This window comes from Amphiura filiformis, chromosome 18, assembly GCF_039555335.1.
Source record: "Amphiura filiformis chromosome 18, Afil_fr2py, whole genome shotgun sequence".
Lineage (NCBI taxonomy): Eukaryota > Metazoa > Echinodermata > Ophiuroidea > Amphilepidida > Amphiuridae > Amphiura > Amphiura filiformis.
The window spans coordinates 61,549,764-61,570,189 of record NC_092645.1 but is presented as its reverse complement, the minus strand read 5'-3'; the positions used below and the strand labels follow the sequence as shown (position 1 = coordinate 61,570,189).

At 39.5% G+C, this 20,426-nt stretch overlaps 1 protein-coding gene across 1 annotated transcript in view; it reads right to left on the bottom strand.

Annotated features, from left to right (window-relative positions):
• Nucleotides 1-20,426, bottom strand: part of LOC140139281 (uncharacterized) — a 46,288-nt gene extending 25,862 nt beyond the window's left edge. The window contains exons 1-8 of the mRNA XM_072161061.1: nt 20,275-20,426; nt 8,688-8,749; nt 8,063-8,182; nt 6,966-7,057; nt 4,138-4,306; nt 2,163-2,293; nt 1,772-1,898; nt 225-1,010 (exon numbers count right to left, since the gene is read on the bottom strand). Of these exons, the coding sequence (XP_072017162.1) occupies nt 225-1,010; nt 1,772-1,898; nt 2,163-2,293; nt 4,138-4,306; nt 6,966-7,057; nt 8,063-8,182; nt 8,688-8,749; nt 20,275-20,326 (1,539 nt within the window). The 5' untranslated portion in view covers nt 20,327-20,426. The remainder of the gene's footprint in view (nt 1-224; nt 1,011-1,771; nt 1,899-2,162; nt 2,294-4,137; nt 4,307-6,965; nt 7,058-8,062; nt 8,183-8,687; nt 8,750-20,274) is intronic.

The window sequence follows — 20,426 nt, the reverse complement described above, 5'->3', positions numbered from 1 at the left end:
GATGGCTATGGATATAATACTGGTGATATGGATGGAGGCACAATGTGTGGTGATTTCCGTGGAGACACAAAGTAAAAACTTGGGTACACGTTTAAAACATAATATTGGGAGAATTAAAAATGTGGAGGAAATTTGCGGAACTCTGACATTACCTTTCCTCCTGGTGTGACCATGTCACTGCCTTCCATGTCAGTGTGTCTTGTTTGGTGGCATCCCTGTCTTACCTTTCCTCCTGGTGTGACCATGTCACTGCCTTCCATGTCAGTTTGTCTTGTTTGGTGGCATCCCTGTCTTACCTTTCCTCCTGGTGTGACCATGTCACTGCCTTCCATGTCAGTTTGTCTTGTTTGGTGGCATCCCTGTCTTACCTTTCCTCCTGGTGTGACCATGTCACTGCCTTCCATGTCAGTTTGTCTTGTTTGGTGGCATCCCTGTCTTACCTTTCCTCCTGGTGTGACCATGTCACTGCCTTCCATGTCAGTTTGTCTTGTTTGGTGGCATCCCTGTCTTACCTTTCCTCCTGGTGTGACCATGTCACTGCCTTCCATGTCAGTGTGTCTTGTTTGGTGGCATCCCTGTCTTACCTTTCCTCCTGGTGTGACCATGTCACTGCCTTCCATGTCAGTTTGTCTTGTTTGGTGGCATCCCTGTCTTACCTTTCCTCCTGGTGTGACCATGTCACTGCCTTCCATGTCAGTTTGTCTTGTTTGGTGGCATCCCTGTCTTACCTTTCCTCCTGGTGTGACCATGTCACTGCCTTCCATGTCAGTGTGTCTTGTTTGGTGGCATCCCTGTCTTACCTTTCCTCCTGGTGTGACCATGTCACTGCCTTCCATGTCAGTTTGTCTTGTTTGGTGGCATCCCTGTCTTACCTTTCCTCCTGGTGTGACCATGTCACTGCCTTCCATGTCAGTTTGTCTTGTTTGATGGCCTGCTGCTGTCATGGATCCAACATCATCATCTTCCTCTTCTTCATCATCATCGGAATCAAAATCTAGCTCATCATCCATCTGCATTCAAAATAAATAAAACAATTGACATTTTTCTGAAGATCTAAGAAGGTTTATTGTAGTATAATTTAAAAAATATCAAAATGCAAATGAGAAATACCAATTGGACTATTCCAGTTGAAGACTATATGCACTCCCTATGGAAGACATGATCTTAATCTCCTACACAGGGAATGTTGATTTCAAATGGAATCACTCTTTGATCAGGTAATCCCATTTGAAATTCACACTCCCTGTGTGGAAGATTAAGGTCATGTCTGAAATGGCCTATTCCAGGATTGATTACGTAATAAATTGAGGGAGATAACAATTAAATTTAATATTCAGAATATTCAGCCAACACAAACACACAGCTATTTGGTTATGAACTTTCACTTGTTTCCCATAATTTATTTTGACCAAAAGAACACTGCATAAGTCCACAATACTGTTCAAATCTTGGTTTATACATATATGATTATAGTAGAATTTGAGATATATGATTTAGGGTTGAGACTCAGGTCAGCGTAAAGGTTGGTGTTAGGCTGGGTGTTAGCATAAGGTTTGGTATCGGGCTAAACACAGGGTGCGAAAGGTATTTTGCGGTTACTAACAAAACACTGTTTGAATGTGCAGAGAACAATAAGTTCAAAATAATTATCTGCCACATTGGCTTTACGCTTATTTGATTAAAGACAAAGATATCAGGTTCAGCCCTAAAAATTCTGACTATTGTGTTGTTTATTCCTATAGCAGGCATATAATTGATATTGCCAACTTACAGAGCTGATAGTCTTGAAGTCTCCAGCAGAGGATCGACTCATCGTATCCTGGAATTCTACATCTTCATTTTCATCTTCATCCATCTGCTTGTCAAGAGTGTCGATATAATGCTGAAGATGATCAGCACTGAGGAAATAAAATCAACCAAGTTAATCAATTGATCAATCAATCAATCAAGTATATGCGTTTGGTGGGATTAAAGTAAGTGCATGAAATCTGCCACTGTGAAATCAACTTAAAATGAAACAGACTAGAGTGCCTTATGGCTTGAGCTATCTTGATTGATCATTAAGGGGGTACTATACCCCTGGCCAATTTTTGTGCCTATTTTTGCATTTTTCTTAAAAAATTATAACGCATTGGTGACAAGTAAGATATATTTATACTTACCCAAGTTTGGCTTTTTGTTTGAAGGAATCTATCAAGAATTTCCACCTCCTCCCATGTCCTCTACAGCTTGTTAGTTTGGCAAAGAGCTTCTCCCAATTCATGATACGCTTTTCTTTTGCAATCCTTTTTTGCTGTTTAAAAAAAGCAAATAAATGGTATCAATGGAGCATTTGCTCACTCCAATATTTCAGTCCTGGCTGCTGCATTGGTGTTCTTTGTTTATACAGATCTGTTCAAGCCAATGATATGTCTGTATGTCCTTTGTGAATGGGGCACAATGGGCCATTCGTTAAGGACATACTACTGACTTATACAGGTGTGCAGCAAACAAAAGAACATGGACTCAGCAGTTAGGATGTCTCTTAACAACTACCAACTTGCCACTTTACATTCATTTCATGGTAGCAGGTTACATTAACAATCACCATCTAACTTGATAAAGATCCTGTCCTAAATTAAAACTTAATTGGTTAGTTACGGCTTTGATCCTCAACTTGTTGATAATAGCTCGTCTTCTCGATGACTAATTTTGCCCAATTGACTCATGCCAATTGGTTTGTAGAAAGGCATGCAGTTAAATTGCCTAACTATGTCAAAATACAATAACCTCTATGAAATGGAATAGCCCAATGGTCTCTGAAATGTTCTGATCAAAATTATGAGTGTTGTTGACCAGTTTTAAATTTCTCATATAGATAGGCACAACATTTAATCCCTATTACTTAAGCTGGTTGTTATCACCTACAATATTTTAATCAATGTTAGCGAAATCTACAACATGACTTAAGTTTTGTTAATACTAGCTACATCATTCAAATTGGTGTAAATTGGATTGACTATAACCTACCGTAGCTTCAGCAAGTTGCAGCCTCCTTATAGCAATGTTTCATCAATATTCTATAGTGAAATCTACAACAGGACTACATTTAGCCCTGTTTTGTTATTACTAGCTACATCATTTTAGCTGGTGTAAATTGGATTGACTATAACCTACCGTAGCTTCAGCAAGTTGCAGCCTCCTTATAGCAATGTTTCATCAATATTCTATAGTGAAATCTACAACAGGACTACATTTAGCCCTGTTTTGTTAATACTAGCTACATCATTTAAGCTGGTGTAAATTGGACTGACTATAACCTACCGTAGCTTCAGCAAGTTGCAGCCTCCTTATAGCAATGTTTCATCAATATTCTATAGTGAAATCTACAACAGGACTACATTTAGCCCTGTTTTGTTAATACTAGCTACATCATTTAAGCTGGTGTAAATTGGACTGACTATAACCTACCGTAGCTTCAGCAAGTTGCAGCCTCCTTATAGCAATGTTTCATCAATATTCTATAGTGAAATCTACAACAGGACTACGGTTAGCCCTGTTTTGTTAATACTAGCTACATCATTCAAATTGGTGTAAATTGGATTGATTATAACCTACCGTAGCTTCAGCAAGTTGCAGCCTCCTTATAGCAATGTTTCATTAATATTCTATAGTGAAATCTACAACAGGACTACATTTAGCCCTGTTTTGTTAATACTAGCTACATCATTCAAATTGGTGTAAATTGGATTGATTATAACCTACCGTAGCTTCAGCAAGTTGCAGCCTCCTTATAGCAATGTTTCATTAATATTCTATAGTGAAATCTACAACAGGACTACATTTAGCCCTGTTTTGTTAATACTAGCTACATCATTTAAACTGGTGTAAATTGGATTGATTATACCCTACTGTAGCTTCAGCAAGTTGCAGCCTCCTGATAGCAATGTTTCATCAATATTCTATAGTGAAATCTACAACAGGACTACATTTAGCCCTGTTTTGTTATTACTAGCTACATCATTCAAATTGGTGTCAAAGTATTCAACATCCCACAGAGAGACCACTCTGAGTAGGACCTTCCACCAAACAAACCCAAATTTGTTATTACTAGCTACATCATTCAAATTGGTGTAAATTGGATTGATTATACCCTACCGTAGCTTCAGCAAGTTGCAGCCTCCTTATAGCAATATTCAGTTGCTTATGTTTTCCCTCATAATCTGAGTGTAGTTTTTTTAATGCGGCACTCTTAGCCTCCCAGGAATCTGAGTACACCCTTACGAGTCGTACCATCTCTGTAACAGGTGTATGGAGATCTGTTGTACTGTAAAGAGATAAACAGTCAGACTTGTAGTGTCAGTATCTTTGAGTAAGAGTACTTACTTAAAGCAGTAATAAGCAAACATTTTCAAGGGCCATTCCGGCCCTTAGATGTGTAAATCTTGCAAGACCTTCCACCATCCTTGCCTAAATGCAAAGTATTCAACATCCCACAGAGAGACCACTCTGAGTAGGACCTTCCACCAAACAAACCCAAATATAATCAGAATGCAATGATAAACATGAGAAAAGACAAAACCACTGTGGGTAACACTTCCTATCACCAAAACCCAAATATGATGTCTTCTAGTCTATGAAGCAAGACAAGCCTTTAAAAAAGGAGATTTCACCCAGGTTGCTCTCCTTTCAAGTTATGCCATCTGGAATGCATGGCACAATGCTGTCTGGAAATGTCTGGAAACATGTAATAATGCTAAGCGCCTTTCTTGGAGGTATTCTCAGCCTCCGTCTCAGAATTGATCCAGAAGCTTGGTTGAGACAGCCTTCAAGTCAGGGGCGTAGGCAGCTTTCTTGGTCAGGAAGGGTAAATTAAAATTTCGGGGCACAGATGACAAAAAATTACAAATGCATCATACAATACATTACCGGTTTTGTTTTTAGAGAGGCTTTATTGGGACGATGTGCGTGTGTAGCGCGCAAAAAGTTTGTATTTTGTACTATTTACGTCCATGATTGGGATGAAAAGTGCTTTATTGTGACAATGTGTGTGCGCAGCGCTCAAAAATGTTATATTTTACCCTATTTTGGCCCATGATCGGTGTGAATTTTGAACTTTTCTTTTCCTTTGCCCTCCAGATTTTCTCTTTCTTTTTTTTTTTGTCAGAGGGGCACTTTTTTCTTTCATTTTTTTGTCATTGGGTGGCACTCTGCCCCCCTTGCCCCTCCACTGGCTACGCTACTGCTTCAAGTCAGACGCCTGTACTACCAATCCATTAGGCCAAAAAAGAAATTGTTTGTTTGTCCACGTGCGACCGACCATGTACCCTGGTCCCGACCGTGTCTTTTTTTTTTTTTAATTTGCGTTGAATGTGCTAGTAAAACAGTGGTTAGTATAAATTTAAAGAAAGAAAATGTAAATAAAATGAATAGTATAACATGCAGAACCATCTCAAGAGTTAAACCAGTAAAGTGCTGTGTGTTTTGACTTATTTACCAGTCTTCAAATTGTCAGTTTCAAGTGCAATATCTGTAAAAAAAAATTAAAAAAATCCGACCTACCGACCCAACTACAGGGTAGCCTCGCCATCCCAATGCAAAAGGTCTTGCGCCCAACCCAACGCTCATCAAGACACGTCAAATACACCCAGATTCAAGCCAATAAAAACTGTTATAAGTACTCCTACATTCCTAAAACACTGGTAGACTGGAATTCCATACCCAAACACATCACCTCAATTGAGGACAAAGACAAGTTCAAGGCAGCAGTAACTCAGTATTACGTCAACACCAAGTAACCAAGCGGTGCACCGTCCTGCTAGTTTGGCTCCCGCAAGGGGGTGGTTAGCAGTACCTGAACCAGAACCAGAACCAGAACCAACTGTTTCATAAGCCTCTATGGACAAACAACCTTTTTGGGGGGGGGGGGCCTTATGTTCTTCAAAATCCAGTATCAACTAGTCAACTTCAGCTTGTCTCCATGTTACCAGTGCATTTCATCCTCCATCCGGCATAACCATCCCTGTGTGATCGCCAACCTAGTGCAACCATGTCTACAACTATTCATTCTTTGCCAGGACAATCCACATTTGGAACAATCTCCCTGAATCAGCTGTGCATGCACCCTCCATCTGTGCTTTAAGCACATAGCACTAAGTTTAATCAGTGCTATGTCAAAGATACTCTAAACCAGTCGGCCTGCTTTTTTACTTGCACCTTCCTAATGTACAGCATCAAATCTATGTGTTTTGCACCACACTGACTGTGAGGTCACAGAAACCCACTTCCAGTTTCGCTCAATAGCTGCTATAGAAAGTTACCTACTGAAGATTGAAGACATTAACCCATTTCTACCATATCACCTACAAATCACTAACATATGTGATTCAAATGTCAGTGTATTATATTAGCTGCACTGTTATATTTAGCCATACAAAGCTTTGGCATTTCCAAAAACTAAATATAGCGAAAACTTTTACTTAAAAAGGCATTTCGTGATCCACAGCATCATCCCCCACTTTTCTCAAAAAAAGTTGAGATTGTTATATCACTGGAAACCTCTGTACAAAAAATTTCTTGCAGATTAATTTGTTTAGCAAAAATATTGTCAAATTTGAATTTTGTTCTGGTATACCAGAACGAAATTATGACACATTGACTATGGAGCAGTGTAATACACATAATCATGCATAACTCGTAAATGCAAAATCGGAATCAACTGGAATTTTGGGAATAAGCTTTTTTCGTGGATATCTACTGAAAATTGTCATAAAAAGAGGATGCTATAGGATCACGAAATACTCCTTTAATCCAAAATTCAGGAAACATGGAATACTGATATACTGACATGTAACAGGAAGAATGAGATTACTCATGAGGGCCAATAGCTATTGCCTCACACACTTCAAGGAATGATTTGCCCTCGTTAATCTAGCCCCATACACATCAAAAATCAAAATATGGCATTAATTTTTCCCCAAACCTACCTTCTGAAAACCCTTCCTGACACTGTTGTAAGCCGTGCCATCAAGGATGCTGGCAACGCATGTTGTAGTAATTCATCTTTAAGCAACAAAAACTTTTGCAAACAAAATAATAACAAGTAAATAAAATGCAAATTATAAATTCAGCAAATAAAAATAATTCAACATAATTCAACAAAAGCTAAACAATTAACCAAATTTAAATAATAATAACAAAATGTTAAATGTGCAAATCATACTTGATTATCCCACAAATAAACTCCTTTTCACCACAAATACTCTCCACTTTCTCTCTGTCACAGACACACTTGTATAAATTCACACACACAAGCACCTCCAACACACCCCTGCATACACCCCAACATGTAAACATCCATGCACTGAGGGGTACTACACCCCTAGCCAATTTTGTGCCTATTTTTGCATTTTTCTCAAAAATTATAGCACATTGGTGACAAGTAAGATATGTATAATATAAGGGCAAGGACTACAACTACTGTACTGAAAATTTAGCAACTCAAAGCAAGTAGTTATTGATTTATTGATCAAATATTGGTTTTCCCTCATTTTTGACTGTAACTCCACAACTATTGTCTGTGCTGAAATAAAATTTCCAGCGCAGTAGTTGTAGTCCTTGCCCCTATAATATTCATATCTTACTTGTCCCCAATGCGCTATAATTTTGAGAAAAATGCAAAAATAGGCACAAAATTTGGCATGGGCATATCCTCCCTCACACACAGTCACAAACACACTCACTTGACATACAAGAATGCACATTCATACAGTATATACAAGTATCAGGCCTTGAAATAAATGAGCCAAATGCCCTTAAAAATATGTGAGGGCCTCTAGATTTCCTAGAGGGCCTAAACTTGTATTCACAATATGCAAGGGCCTCTGGATTTTTTGGAGACCTCAACTTGTGTCCACAATATGTGAGGGCCTCTGGATTTTTTGAGGACCTCAACTTTTTTCCACAGTATGTGATGGCCTCTGGTTTTCTTGGAGGAACTCTAACTTCATAGGAAAGACCTAGATGGCCCACTATGTTTGGGATTTTTACAAAGCCTCTCACAGTGCTCATACTATTGCCTTACATCTGCTAGTGATGACTGCACCAGAGCCATTGAATTGAGTACACCATCACACAGCATTTCAAACTTATTGCTGTCTTGTTGTAGTTTGGATTGCACCATGTTAATCTCATCATCCTCGCTCTGTAATAAAAAAAAAATGAATTCAAAGCATCAAAATTCAACTATAACCAGCTATTCAACTATATTCAACTTATCTACTTGCTTGAAGTTGTGTTATAAACATATACTATGCACTGATCGCACCGTCGCACGGTCATCTCAAAAACCGGTTCTAAGCCTTCTGGTGCTTCGCTATAGAAACATGCGAGAAACAAAAATGCACATTTTGCGTCTGCGTTTGCAAAAAAAACCTCGTTTTGGCAGCAAGATGGCAGATCCGTGCAAAGGGTGAGTAGTCCGTCTTATCTCAAGATCAGGGTTGGATTTTGCAGTGTCAGATTCGAATTTGTACGTTTATGTGATTATGACGCCAGTGTAAAGCATATTTTGAGGAAAGGTTGCCTGTACAATATATAGGTCACAAAAAGTACAAGTGCCAATGTGGATGATTGATCACATACAATATTGTTGGTAATTGTTTTACATGATGGTCTGTAAGCTATTAATTCAAGTTGTGTTTACTTACATCTGAGTCTTCCTCTTCTTCTTCTCCTAATGGATCCAAGCCTTGTAAACGCTTTCCTGATCCTGCATGGAGTAAACAAACACCTTAAATCAATATTCTATCCAATACTGTGTTTCAATCCCTAACTGCAGTGTTCATGATAAGGCTACATGGCATGTGATTGCCCCAGCGGTTCTGAATTGAATTGGTACATAGCTTCCAAAGAAATTTTTTTTCTGGGCCTTCTTTACAAATTAGGCCAAAAAAAAATTGTTTGTTTGTCTTCCACAGCTTTGAAAGAGGAGGTGCGGGTGGGCGGAATTTTTTATTTATTTATTTTTTCCGATTTGGCGTATTCCTGGACCTAGCTAGAACTAAAAGCTACAATCATTCATGGCGACTTAAAAAAAAAAAACATTTTGTTTCTTTAATACGCAAAGTTATAGTTTGTGTTCATGTCATAGTCTTTTAATGATTTCACAATGGATATAAATCCAATGTATTTTGAAGTCATAATAATAGACAATGACATGAACACAAATTATAACTTTGCATATTAAAGGTCCGTAACCGATCGACAGCATCATCCCCGATTTTTTTCATTGTTGATGAGGTTTTGGTATCACATAATAGATACTATTTTTCTCATTACTATCCTGAAATTTGGCGCTCCAAGTCGATGTATTTCGGAGAAATCATGAATCACAGCGGTTTTACAGGTATACCAGTTTGTAAACAATGGTAAATACTTTGGAATTCTGGGAGGGAATTATGAGCGAAATATCAGTCACCGCAACAGCTACTTTGGTTTCGCGTCATACACATTCTGTGAAAAAAGCGAACCACACTAACTGCTGAGTAGACGGTTTGACGTATATAGTAATTAAACCGGCAAGAGTAAGCGTGGTGTGCTGAATAGCTCAATTGACTAAGCGTTTGTTTTTTTACCGAGAGGTACCGGTTCAAAACCGGTCTCGGAAGGTTTTTTTCCTCTCCATTTTACCCAAACTTTTTTATATTCATTTGAAATGTACATATTGCAAGGGGAAATATATTTTGTTTCCTTTTTTCTGAAAGCGGTACGAAAATAAAAACATTTTCCGTTCAATACGGGCGGGCATTGTACAGCATGTCAGCATTCGTTATTGCCTGCCCAGAATGCAATTCACGTATACCAAGGTATTGGATTGCAAATTTGGCTATTTATTCACATTTACGCTGAAAATGCTCTCGTTTTTTCACAAAGCAGCATAAAGGAGGCGATATTTGATATTATTATGTAATTTTAAAGACAATCCATATCCAAAACCAATAGGGTTACCCCCCTTTAATGTCACAAAATGTTTTTGGGGGGCTTTTTATTTTCAACCTTGAAAGATCCTAGCATTTAGCTTGCCTCTAACTAGGTCAAGAGATATTCCAAATTTGAAAAAAAAGAAATGAATTTTTTATTTATTTAAAAAAAAAAAATTGGTCAGGCCTTAAACTGAGGAGCGGGTGGTGGAGGACAAACAAACAACTTTTTTTTTTGGCCTTATTGCAAATTACACATTTGTAATCATTTTTACCACAAAATATGATGAAAACACAGGTATAAACAATAGTTCGAAACGCAAACTACAGGAACCTTGTATTTTTAGTGCTAATTGAAAGCATGAAATTGCATTAATTGCACCCGATCTGTGTATAACAGATAATTCTATACCGTTGTGCAGAGCAACTATGGTATAGGTATAGGTGACCTGTGCCTGTAACTTGTCACAAGCAATGTATGGATAGGTCAAACAGGTTGTCAATTATTATCAATATTAATATTTTGCGACATATATACTAATGAAAACAGTTTACCCTTGAGACACCCTATGTATAGCACAAGTTTCCTACAACTTGAGAACAAGTCCTCAGGCTCAGCTCAAACGTTCGAAATTTGTGAATACTCAGTGCTTACTAAATGCTGTTACTTTTCACCACATGACCATTTTGACATCTTCGTCTGTTTACAAACAAAGAGGTAGACAAAAGACCTGTCAAAACTGTTCCGGTTGTCCAAACACTCAAGACAGTATCAGCACAACGGCTAGACGTTCGCTTTTCGTATCTCTTTGCTTGTTGGAAAGGTATAACGTTGAGGAGATAGGAACATGTACCGAACATCCGGGACCTACTCTGCCATTTTAGCTGAGTAACGGTACATCAACACAGTCTTTTGTGCCTATGTAAATTAGTCATTGTGTAAAGCTGTGTTTATACCCATGGGTTTACTCATCATCAGACTGAATCATTGTCGTTAACTGCACAAGTTATTAGTCTCAGAGTTATGTGTGCAAAATTTTCTAGAGAACGTTGACCGACAGAGGGTGTCATTATAGGCCTACATGTCGCTTTTGAAAAACAGTGAATCATGCGCATGCTCAGCAGGCAAATACGACGGCGATTTAGTACACTGATCATGCGATTGAGTATAAAGGCATCTTTAGAAATGACTGGCGATTGTGTGTTCTCAAGTGGGTTTTATCATGTTATTAATTGTTAATTAGTGACCTGACACCAGACTTGTAGTATTGGGACCCGTCATGAGTACGGGTACGGGTACGGGTCCGAGCCATGAGTACGGGTACGGGTCCCAGACCATGGCTACGGGTACGGGTCCCAGGCCATGGGTACGGGCCCCGAAGCCATGAGTACGGGTACGGGTACGGGTTCGAACCCAAAATAGGGCGTGGAGTGCAGTGCGGGTGCGGGTCCGGAGCCATGAGTAATGGTACTGGTACGGAAATTGGGACTCGAGTACGGGTACGGGTACGGGTCCCAGTATGGGTACGGGTACGGGCCATGAGTACGGGTACAGATATTGGGACTAGAAACATTGTATGAGTCCCATTATGGGTACATGGGTATAAACAAAGCTATTGTTATTGATTATTGACATTAATTTATTGGCTATTATACATTGCTGTAAATACACTCTTTGATGTCATTTATACCACAACAAATGAATTCTCGCTATTCGCAATAAAGGCGCCGCCAGCGGTTTGCGATGTAATCGTGATGTATCATGGGAAAATCGTGATGTATCATGGGAAAAGGTCGACATCAAGTCCGTGCAATACGAATATTACCATGCTATTACATAGGAACACGTGACAATATTTTTTAGTTTGTCAATATAACGGTATTACACGCAAATCGATAGAGAAAAAATTAATTGTGCACATTTCAAATCACATTATTAAGTATTATTGAGTATCGATTCGTGTGTAACACCTTTATTTTGACAAACTAAAAAATATTGTCGCGTGTTCGTATTGCGCGGACTTGGATGTGGACCTTTTCCCATGATACATCACGATTACATCGCAAACCGCTGGCGGCGCTCTTATTGCGAATAGCGAGAATTAAACTACATTTCACACCAACAGAATTAGATAAATTAATTTTGTCATTTATAAGCATATACAACATTTTAATTTGTTGTGTGTGCCATGAGTTGCTGAGACATTTCTATTTGCTATAAGAAGTACTTCCATTTACAGAAAATTGTAGAACTGGTTTTGTGGAATTTATCAAGTACAAAAAGAGATTGGTGATGGTCTTAGTGAATCTAGCTTAAATATTTTGGGATGCAAAAATCATGCAAACTATGTCTGACTGTGTATTGACACACAGACTGTACAATACTAATTTCAACATACATTTAGCAGTGATATAGCATTCAAGTTATTATTCACCTCAAAACATCAACTGGATTTCAAATTTGATCCAAAATTTGTAGACTTAATTGTCAATATCAAATTTAGTGAAGCCTTTCATGCACATCCACACATCCCAGCACACATCCACCAGATTATCCATTAGCTTAATATAATTATTATCATTAATTATGCACATCTGGATAATTATTAATGTTTTGCCTTATAAGCTCCAATAAATCATAAATGTCTGTAAACATGGTATGGCAAAGGAACTATAGCTCATTTGACTCAAATGCACACACTGCCCAAGTACATGTGGTGGGAAAATGTAGTTTTTATGTGTGCACTTGTGCTAGGGGAGTGTATTTGGATGGGGAATATTAAAATGATGAATAAAATAATGCTATAATAATGATATCATTATCAAAACATGATAACTTGCAATTCACCACAAACAACAATTTCTTGAAATGTTTTACTATCAGTTTGCTATTTTTTTCTGCATCAGTCAGAGTGTGAATGCTATGTAGTATACATGTATGAGTGGCATACAGTGTGCATAGGCTGGAGGCTGTCACAATCATGACAATGTAGGTATCTACCCTGTGTGTAGCATACATGTACATTTTGTGTAGCCAGGACTAGATTTACCTTTTTCAGGGCCCTGGGCCAGGCTACAATTTAGGGCACTGCACTTGCTATGCATGTGTTACTCCCCACCCAACCCCATCCATGTAACCTATTGTTTTGATTATGTCTATGATCAGAGGACCCAGTGCATGAGTGGAGTTAACAGGCTTGTGAGAAGTGAGAGTAGATCTACTCTCACTTTCTTACATGCATGTAGGCAGGCACTGTATGGTATGGTACCCGTACCCATGGTACCCGTGTCCATGGAGTGCGGGTGCGGGTCCCGGCCATGAGTGCACGGTGCGGGTGCGGGTCCCAGGCCATGAGTATGGAGTGCAGTGCAGGTCCCGGGCCATGAGTACTGCAATGCGGGTAATGGGTCCCAGGCCATGAGTACTGGAATGCGGTGCGGGTCCGAAGCCAAAATAGGGCATGAGTACTGGTACGGTCTGATGCTGTGTGACTCGACGTACGAAATTGGGACTCGAGTACGGGTACTACAAGTCTGCCTGACACTTTGTATTGGTTCGATCAAGCATTGAAATGCTTTCATTTTTTGTACTGGATCGTTCAAGCATGTCCAACAAATTGTTCAATGTAAGTGCCTCTGGCCCTAGTAACAACGGATAATATGCCTGGCCAGAGTTCTAGGGCTAACAACGGCCGTATGGGATTAAGTGTATATAAGCTAGTGCAACACAATTGCATGATTTCAATTAGAGTTTGCACTCAACAATACAAGGGCAAGGCTCCTGTAGCTTAAATAGAACTTGCATGTTTGTCATAATATTAAACTAAACTCTTATGCTTGTATTTTAATTTCCAGATTTAGAATAAAATAAATAAAAATTCATTTAGCACATGATCCAAATCGGCGCACCCAAACTGAGATGGCACTTCAGTGCAAACTTAAATAGGGAAGCATGCACAGCACCAATACGAAAATGTCATACCATCTTATTTAGTACGTCCATGCTGCTGATTGCTGCAACCATGGACGTCCACGTACGTTCATGCTGCAACTGGATACAGGTAACACAACTTCTAAGTTCCCCCTAATATATAATTATAATTTTTATAATAAGTCGAAAAATATTTTATAAAATGTAAAATTTTAGAAAGATATGTATAGCCCTCTTTGTTTTACCCATGTGGACCAATTTATAGCGTCACACTTCATTGCGTTCAGTCACAATGGGTAATTATGTAAGAAAAGAGGCCGTTTTAAAAGTTGCACCTGAGCCCATAGCACAAGTTGTAAGTTCCCCTAAATACTTTTTTAAATAAATCGAAAAATATTTGACAAAATGCAAACTTGTAAAAAGACATGTGTAGCCTTATTTGTTTTACACCTATGGAACAAATTATAGCGTCACACGTCATTGTGTTCAGTCACAATGGTTCATTATGTAAAAAAAGAGACCGTTTTAAACTGTGTTAAAAGTTGCATTTGAGTCCATAGGAGTCAACTCTCAAACAATTCAGCAGGCAAGGCCTATTCATGTGTTTGTTCAACAATTTTTCCTATACCTTTTTACAGGCGCCAATCGTTGTTAATCCGTGATGAATCCACAATTTGCCAGTAGCGTATCTGTGACACGCAAGTTATTGAAGCAGCGTATCACGCGATCTGGCGTCAGAAATTTGCCACACTTGGAACTTGTGTGCGCTACATGATGTTTTCATTATTTTGGAGGAAGCGGCTAAATACGGCTCTTTTATTCTGTAGTTCTTTTGCTGCTATCATCTTGCTCGAGAAACACTAGCCACGAATGCATCGAGCATTCGTGGCTAGTGTCCTTTCGTATCTAAAATCGGGGGCTTCCGATACACAAAGTTGCACCGGCATGTAAACATAGATAAAATGCTTCATGGTTCACAAACACACTTTCATAAGAGTGTCATTATAAGCTTAATTAAGTTGAACCCTACCTTTTGACATCTTTGATACATACGATCCTCAACTAGAGCGATAACCGCACCATAGCTGAACCATGTGGCTTTGGCAGTATATTGTGGTAGGCCTATACCACTGTCACCCGGAGTCTGTAATGGACATTCTCGAAATGTTACGAAGGTATGACCACTCGAGTGGTGTTAATGAAAGAGGAAAAGTAAAGAATATAAAATAAACTGGAGCAACTGTGCCCTTTGCAAGGGCACAAGGTAAGTTAGGCGGATGACTGTGACGATCTGATCAAGCAGCAATACTGTGCAGGATAGTATTAATTTTAATAAGACTTTTTCATTAATTGCCGTTTATACCTTGATCGTGAGAAGCTGTCATTTTGAAAACTTGACTTTTGACCTCTGTATGACCCCTTAATGACCTTAAATGAATTTTAAAATATTTTCAACATGTTTAGAATGTCATAAGGATCATTGCGTCTAAATTTCAGCTCAATCGGAGCATTTGGGAAAACTTGACCTTGACCCCTTTATAACCCCTTAATGACCTTAAATGAATCTTAAAATATTTTTTAAATGTTTAGAATGTCATAAGGATCATTGCATTTAAATTTCAGCTCAATCGGAGCATTTTCAGTTAAAATGACCTTTTTTGACCCCTGTGACCCCTGGATGACCTCCGACGTTTGGAAATATTTTTATTATATTCTTTATGTTTTCCTCTTTCATATGACACCACTCATGGGGTCATACCTTTGTAACATTTAGAGATATGTCCATTTCAGACCAAATGGTTAGTTAGTAAGCTAGTAAGTAAGATAGTAAGTAAGCTAGTAAGTAAGCTAGTAACATTCACTCTTATAGGCTGATACCATTTCATGGTTCAGCAAAAATGAGATGATATTTGGAGCCTAATTCAGCGCTGCTTACAGTGCCGCTTATCGTAGCTGTCACATCGTGGAAAATAATCTCAACCTATGAGATAATTGTACACACGTAAATTCTGGTGATTTATGACTGGACAGTCACTTAGTAGGTACGAGATTACCTCATTCAGATAACACCTGTCATGTTTGTCGATCGATGTACCAGCACGGGGCATTTCGATCAAGGACACGGTTCAAGGCAAACTCGCCCACATGCCAATTCGGTCCCTGTATAAAACCATGTTTTTATGTGTAACGCATGAACGGGCGCACCATTAGATATATAGGGGGCTTGGTATTTTTGTTTGAAAAAAAATATTGTAACACCATGTAAGCAAAAAAAATGCTCCACTGGCCAAAAAAAAAAAAAAAAAAAAAAAAAAATTGATGTCAAGGGTGAAAAAAGAAAAATGAATTTCATATAGCTTTTAAATAGGCCTACAATGCTCCTCAACAGAAACTACATTATTGGCAAAAATATCGCCAACGTTGAGACTACAAATTACACAAAGACTACTTTAGGGGCTGTGCAATAATTCTTTGCCTGGGGGGGGGGTGGCAAGAAATTTTTGGCAAGCCGAGATTGAAGTGGGGGCAGGTAATTTTTGGCAAGCCGAGAGGGGGGTTGGGGCAAGCGATTTTTGGCACGCATTCATGGGGCACCTTTTTAATAAAACGCTCTAAAAGGCTTAGGAAAACAGTACGAAGCGTTTAAATATGCAAATTTTCCTGGCATGGAAGGAGGGGGGGGGGGGAAAAACAATTTTGGCGGGCCGAGAGGGGGCCCAAAATTATTGCACAGCCCCCTATTTAGGGACGCGCCATTAGAATTCTCGGGGGAAATTCACCCACTACGTGAGCAAAAAAATCCCCACCAACACTAAAAAAAACCCAAATTTCCCCCACCTAACTGTGTATAAAATGCATTGAAATTTTAAAAAAATCCCCGACCACAACTTCCTACCCCCCCACCCCGAGAATCTAATGGTGCGTCCCTCACCTCACCGTAGACAAAACAATACATCGACAAGATCATGATGATTGTAGTTGACTATATACCAAACCATCGCTTTATGTTTACCGCTCAACTCGCAAAAGCTCACCGTAAATTGTAAATAAGCGGAATTCCCATGAAATATACCATGGCAAGGAGCCTAGATGTCTAGCCACATTCTCAATTGCGTGGGAAACTGGGAATTGATTTTGACTTATACCAATAATTTTTTTAAGCAAATGGGAAAAGATAATTGGCTATTACTTTTAGCCCCGCCCACAACAGTGACCCACTGATTAAATCCTTTTGGTTATAAAAAGTGACATTTATAAAAAAAATATAACGATCAGATCAAACTTGTATAGTGATGGGATCTGATGATCGAAGTTCTGAAGAAAATTGGTCATTTTGAGGTTGACTTAGGGGTACTACACCCTGGCCAATTTTTGCCTATTTTTGCATTTTCTTGAAATTTATAGCACATTGGTGACAAGTAAGATATGTATATTATAGGGGCAAGGACTACAACTACTGTATTGAAATTTCAGCAACTCAAAGCAAGTAGTTATTGATTTATTGATCAAATATTGGTTTTCCCTCATTTATGACTGTAACTCCACAACTGTTGTCTGTGCTGAAATAAAATGTCCAGTGTAGTAGTTGTAGTCCTTGCCCTATAATATACATATCTTACTTGTCCCCAATGCGCTATAATTTTTGAGAAAAATGCAAAAAATAGGCACAAAATTGGGCAGGGGTGTAGTACCCCCTTAACCTGGGTGACTTTCACACGACTGCGCCTCCCTCAGTTCTTTCTCCATCCCTCTCTCACTCTATTTCTGTATCTCTCTCTCTCCCTTCAAAATCCCTCCCTCCAGTTCTCAGATTTTTTAGAACCCGAACTCAAGTCCCAATTTCAGTACCGTATACCTGTACCTGTACCAGCATACGAGGGGGGGGGGGCACAGTCAGTATCGTCCCTATTTTTACCCCCCTTCCTTCTCTCTATTCTCACAGTCTTCTCGTCCCCATTTCCACATCTCAGTCCCCATTTTAGGTGTCGTGTGGGGGTCTGCCCGACCCCGGCTGGATACGCTACTGCCTTTACCCATACTCACGGGTCCGGACCAAAACACGGCCTTGGACCTGTACCCCGACTCGTGCATGCCCAATAGGCCTGCTACCAGTGTGCTTCTCTCCCTCGCTGTTTCTGTCCAGTGGCGTAGGGGCGTGGGGGGCACGTGCCCCCAATTGCTCTGAAAATTTTAGAAAATCCCATACGAAAATTGCCAAAAATGGCTTGTGCCCCCAATCAGATCCGGTGCCCCATCCCCATCATGGTCGCCCCCCCCCATGTGATGACCCACGCTACGCCACTGTTTCTGTCCTTCTCCCCTCGCTGTCTTTCATCCCAGCCCCCCTCTCTTTCTTCAGAATAGTTTTTTATTTTTGTTATTAAACTTTACCACATACAGGTACATGGATAGACTTGTTTGTTTGTAAAAACAATTTGATTGGCTGTGTCCCGTAAGTGACTTTACACCACGCCCTAGTCAGGGTGCTGTAGGTGACTTAAGACGGTAGGGGCCTACATCATAGCAATAAAGACAAACAATTTAATTGGCTGTGTCCGTAAGTGACTTTACACCACGCCCTGTGTGAGTGACTTTATCTGGTAGACGGTACATCAGAGCAAAAGATAAACAATTTAATTGGCTGTGCTCCGTAAGTGACTTTACACCACTCCCTATGTGAGTGACTTTAGACCGCACCCTGGTAACATCATAAATTGACAATAACAAACAAGAATTTTGATTGATCTGTTAAAGAGTACAAAGAAGAGGGGAATTTTTGGCGACTAGGATTGCGTGATATGGCTTTTACGGAGTGTACCTACACCCCAAATATTAAAGCCGATTATAAATTACATTAATAAAACCTACATGTATGACTCAGTATGGTTTCTTTAATTAAGGGCTGTGTAATAATTATGAGCCCTGGGGGAGGGCAAAATGGTAGGGAGGGGGCAAAAAAATTTTGGCCAGCCACGAAAAGGGGGGCAATTTTGGCCAGCCAAGGGGGAGGCAATCGATTTTTGGTGGGCCGAGTGGGGGGAAAGTAATTTTTCAGGTTGGGGGGGGTGTCAAGCGATTTTGGGCCAGCCAAGGGGGAGGCAATCGATTTTTGGTGGGCAGAGTGGGGGAAAGTAATTTTTCAGGTTAGGGGAGGGGTGTCAAGCGATTTTTGGCCAGCCAAGGGGGGAGGCAATCGATTTTTGGTGGGCGAGTGGGGGGGAAAGTTATTTTTCAAGCGGGGGTGTCAAACGATTTTTGGCGGGCCGTTCGGAAACAGGGGGGGGCTCATATTAATTGCACAGCTTCATTGCACGTCTTCTAATTAACATGACATCTACACATAAAAACCTAAATTAAATGGGTTTATACAGGGGCCGAATTAGTTTGTGGTCGAATTGGCATGGGGCCGAATTGACTCTATGTGGCCGAATTGGTTTAGGTCCTGCTATACACGTGAATATCTCATTGAACATGCGATCACCGCAAAAGAAGGGAGCTATTTTTATCACAAATTGTGCCGAAATATTCATGTGAGCACACTTAAAATGGGACATACTATCTGGGAATTATGTCACCAACACGTATAGTAACAGAATGGTAAGTGAAGTTAGATAAAAGGGGGTTATTTCAGGGTATGTTTATCATGCTGTATTGTCATTATAATTTATGTGGTCTTACGTAATATGTTTTCCCCCCGATTTTAGATACGAAAGGACTCTAGCCATCGTGGCTAGTGTTTCTCGAGCAACTATCATCAGGAAAGCATCGATCTTCTTGTGTTTAGTGACAATGACTAAACTGGTCATTCCTCATGAAATAATCGTGTGAATTAGACAACCGTTAGCTTGTTTTCGTTGTTGAAAGGGATTCGATCATGTTTCACCGTTGTTCATCATCGAGTAACAACGATGCGTCTTCCTTAGTCTGCGTGGTTTATTTCGCGAGGGCAGCTAAAGCTAAAGCTAAAGCTGTCCTCGCGAAATAAACACGCAGACTACGCAGACGCACCGTTGTTAATCGGTGATGAACAACGGTGACACATGATTGAATCCCTAAATACAGAAAACCTGACTGCTATGGGCTCAGTTGCAACTTTTAAAACGGCCTCTTTTCTTACATAATTGACCATTGTGACTGAACGGCGACGCAATGATGTGTGACGCTACAGGGCTATACATATCTTTTTACATTTTTACATTTCGTAAAATATTTTTCGACTTATTTTCAAAAGTATTAGGGGGAACTTAGAAGTTGTGTTACCTGTATACTACACTGACATGGTAGTCGAATTCGGCTACTTTACGACTTCTGTTCCATTTTTGGATACAATTTTGTGTTGTAAAACTCTTAAAGAGAATTAATACTCTAAAATAATAATAATACCTGAACTTTCAGAACCTCCGTTCCTCCTTGCGTTGACACTGGGGGAATTCATGACTGATAAAACTTCCAGAACAGTCAATGTTTATTTTTTTCCGTGGAAAATTCTATCCCAAAGTCAACCCATCAATCAATCAATTATAATTGTGTTTCTA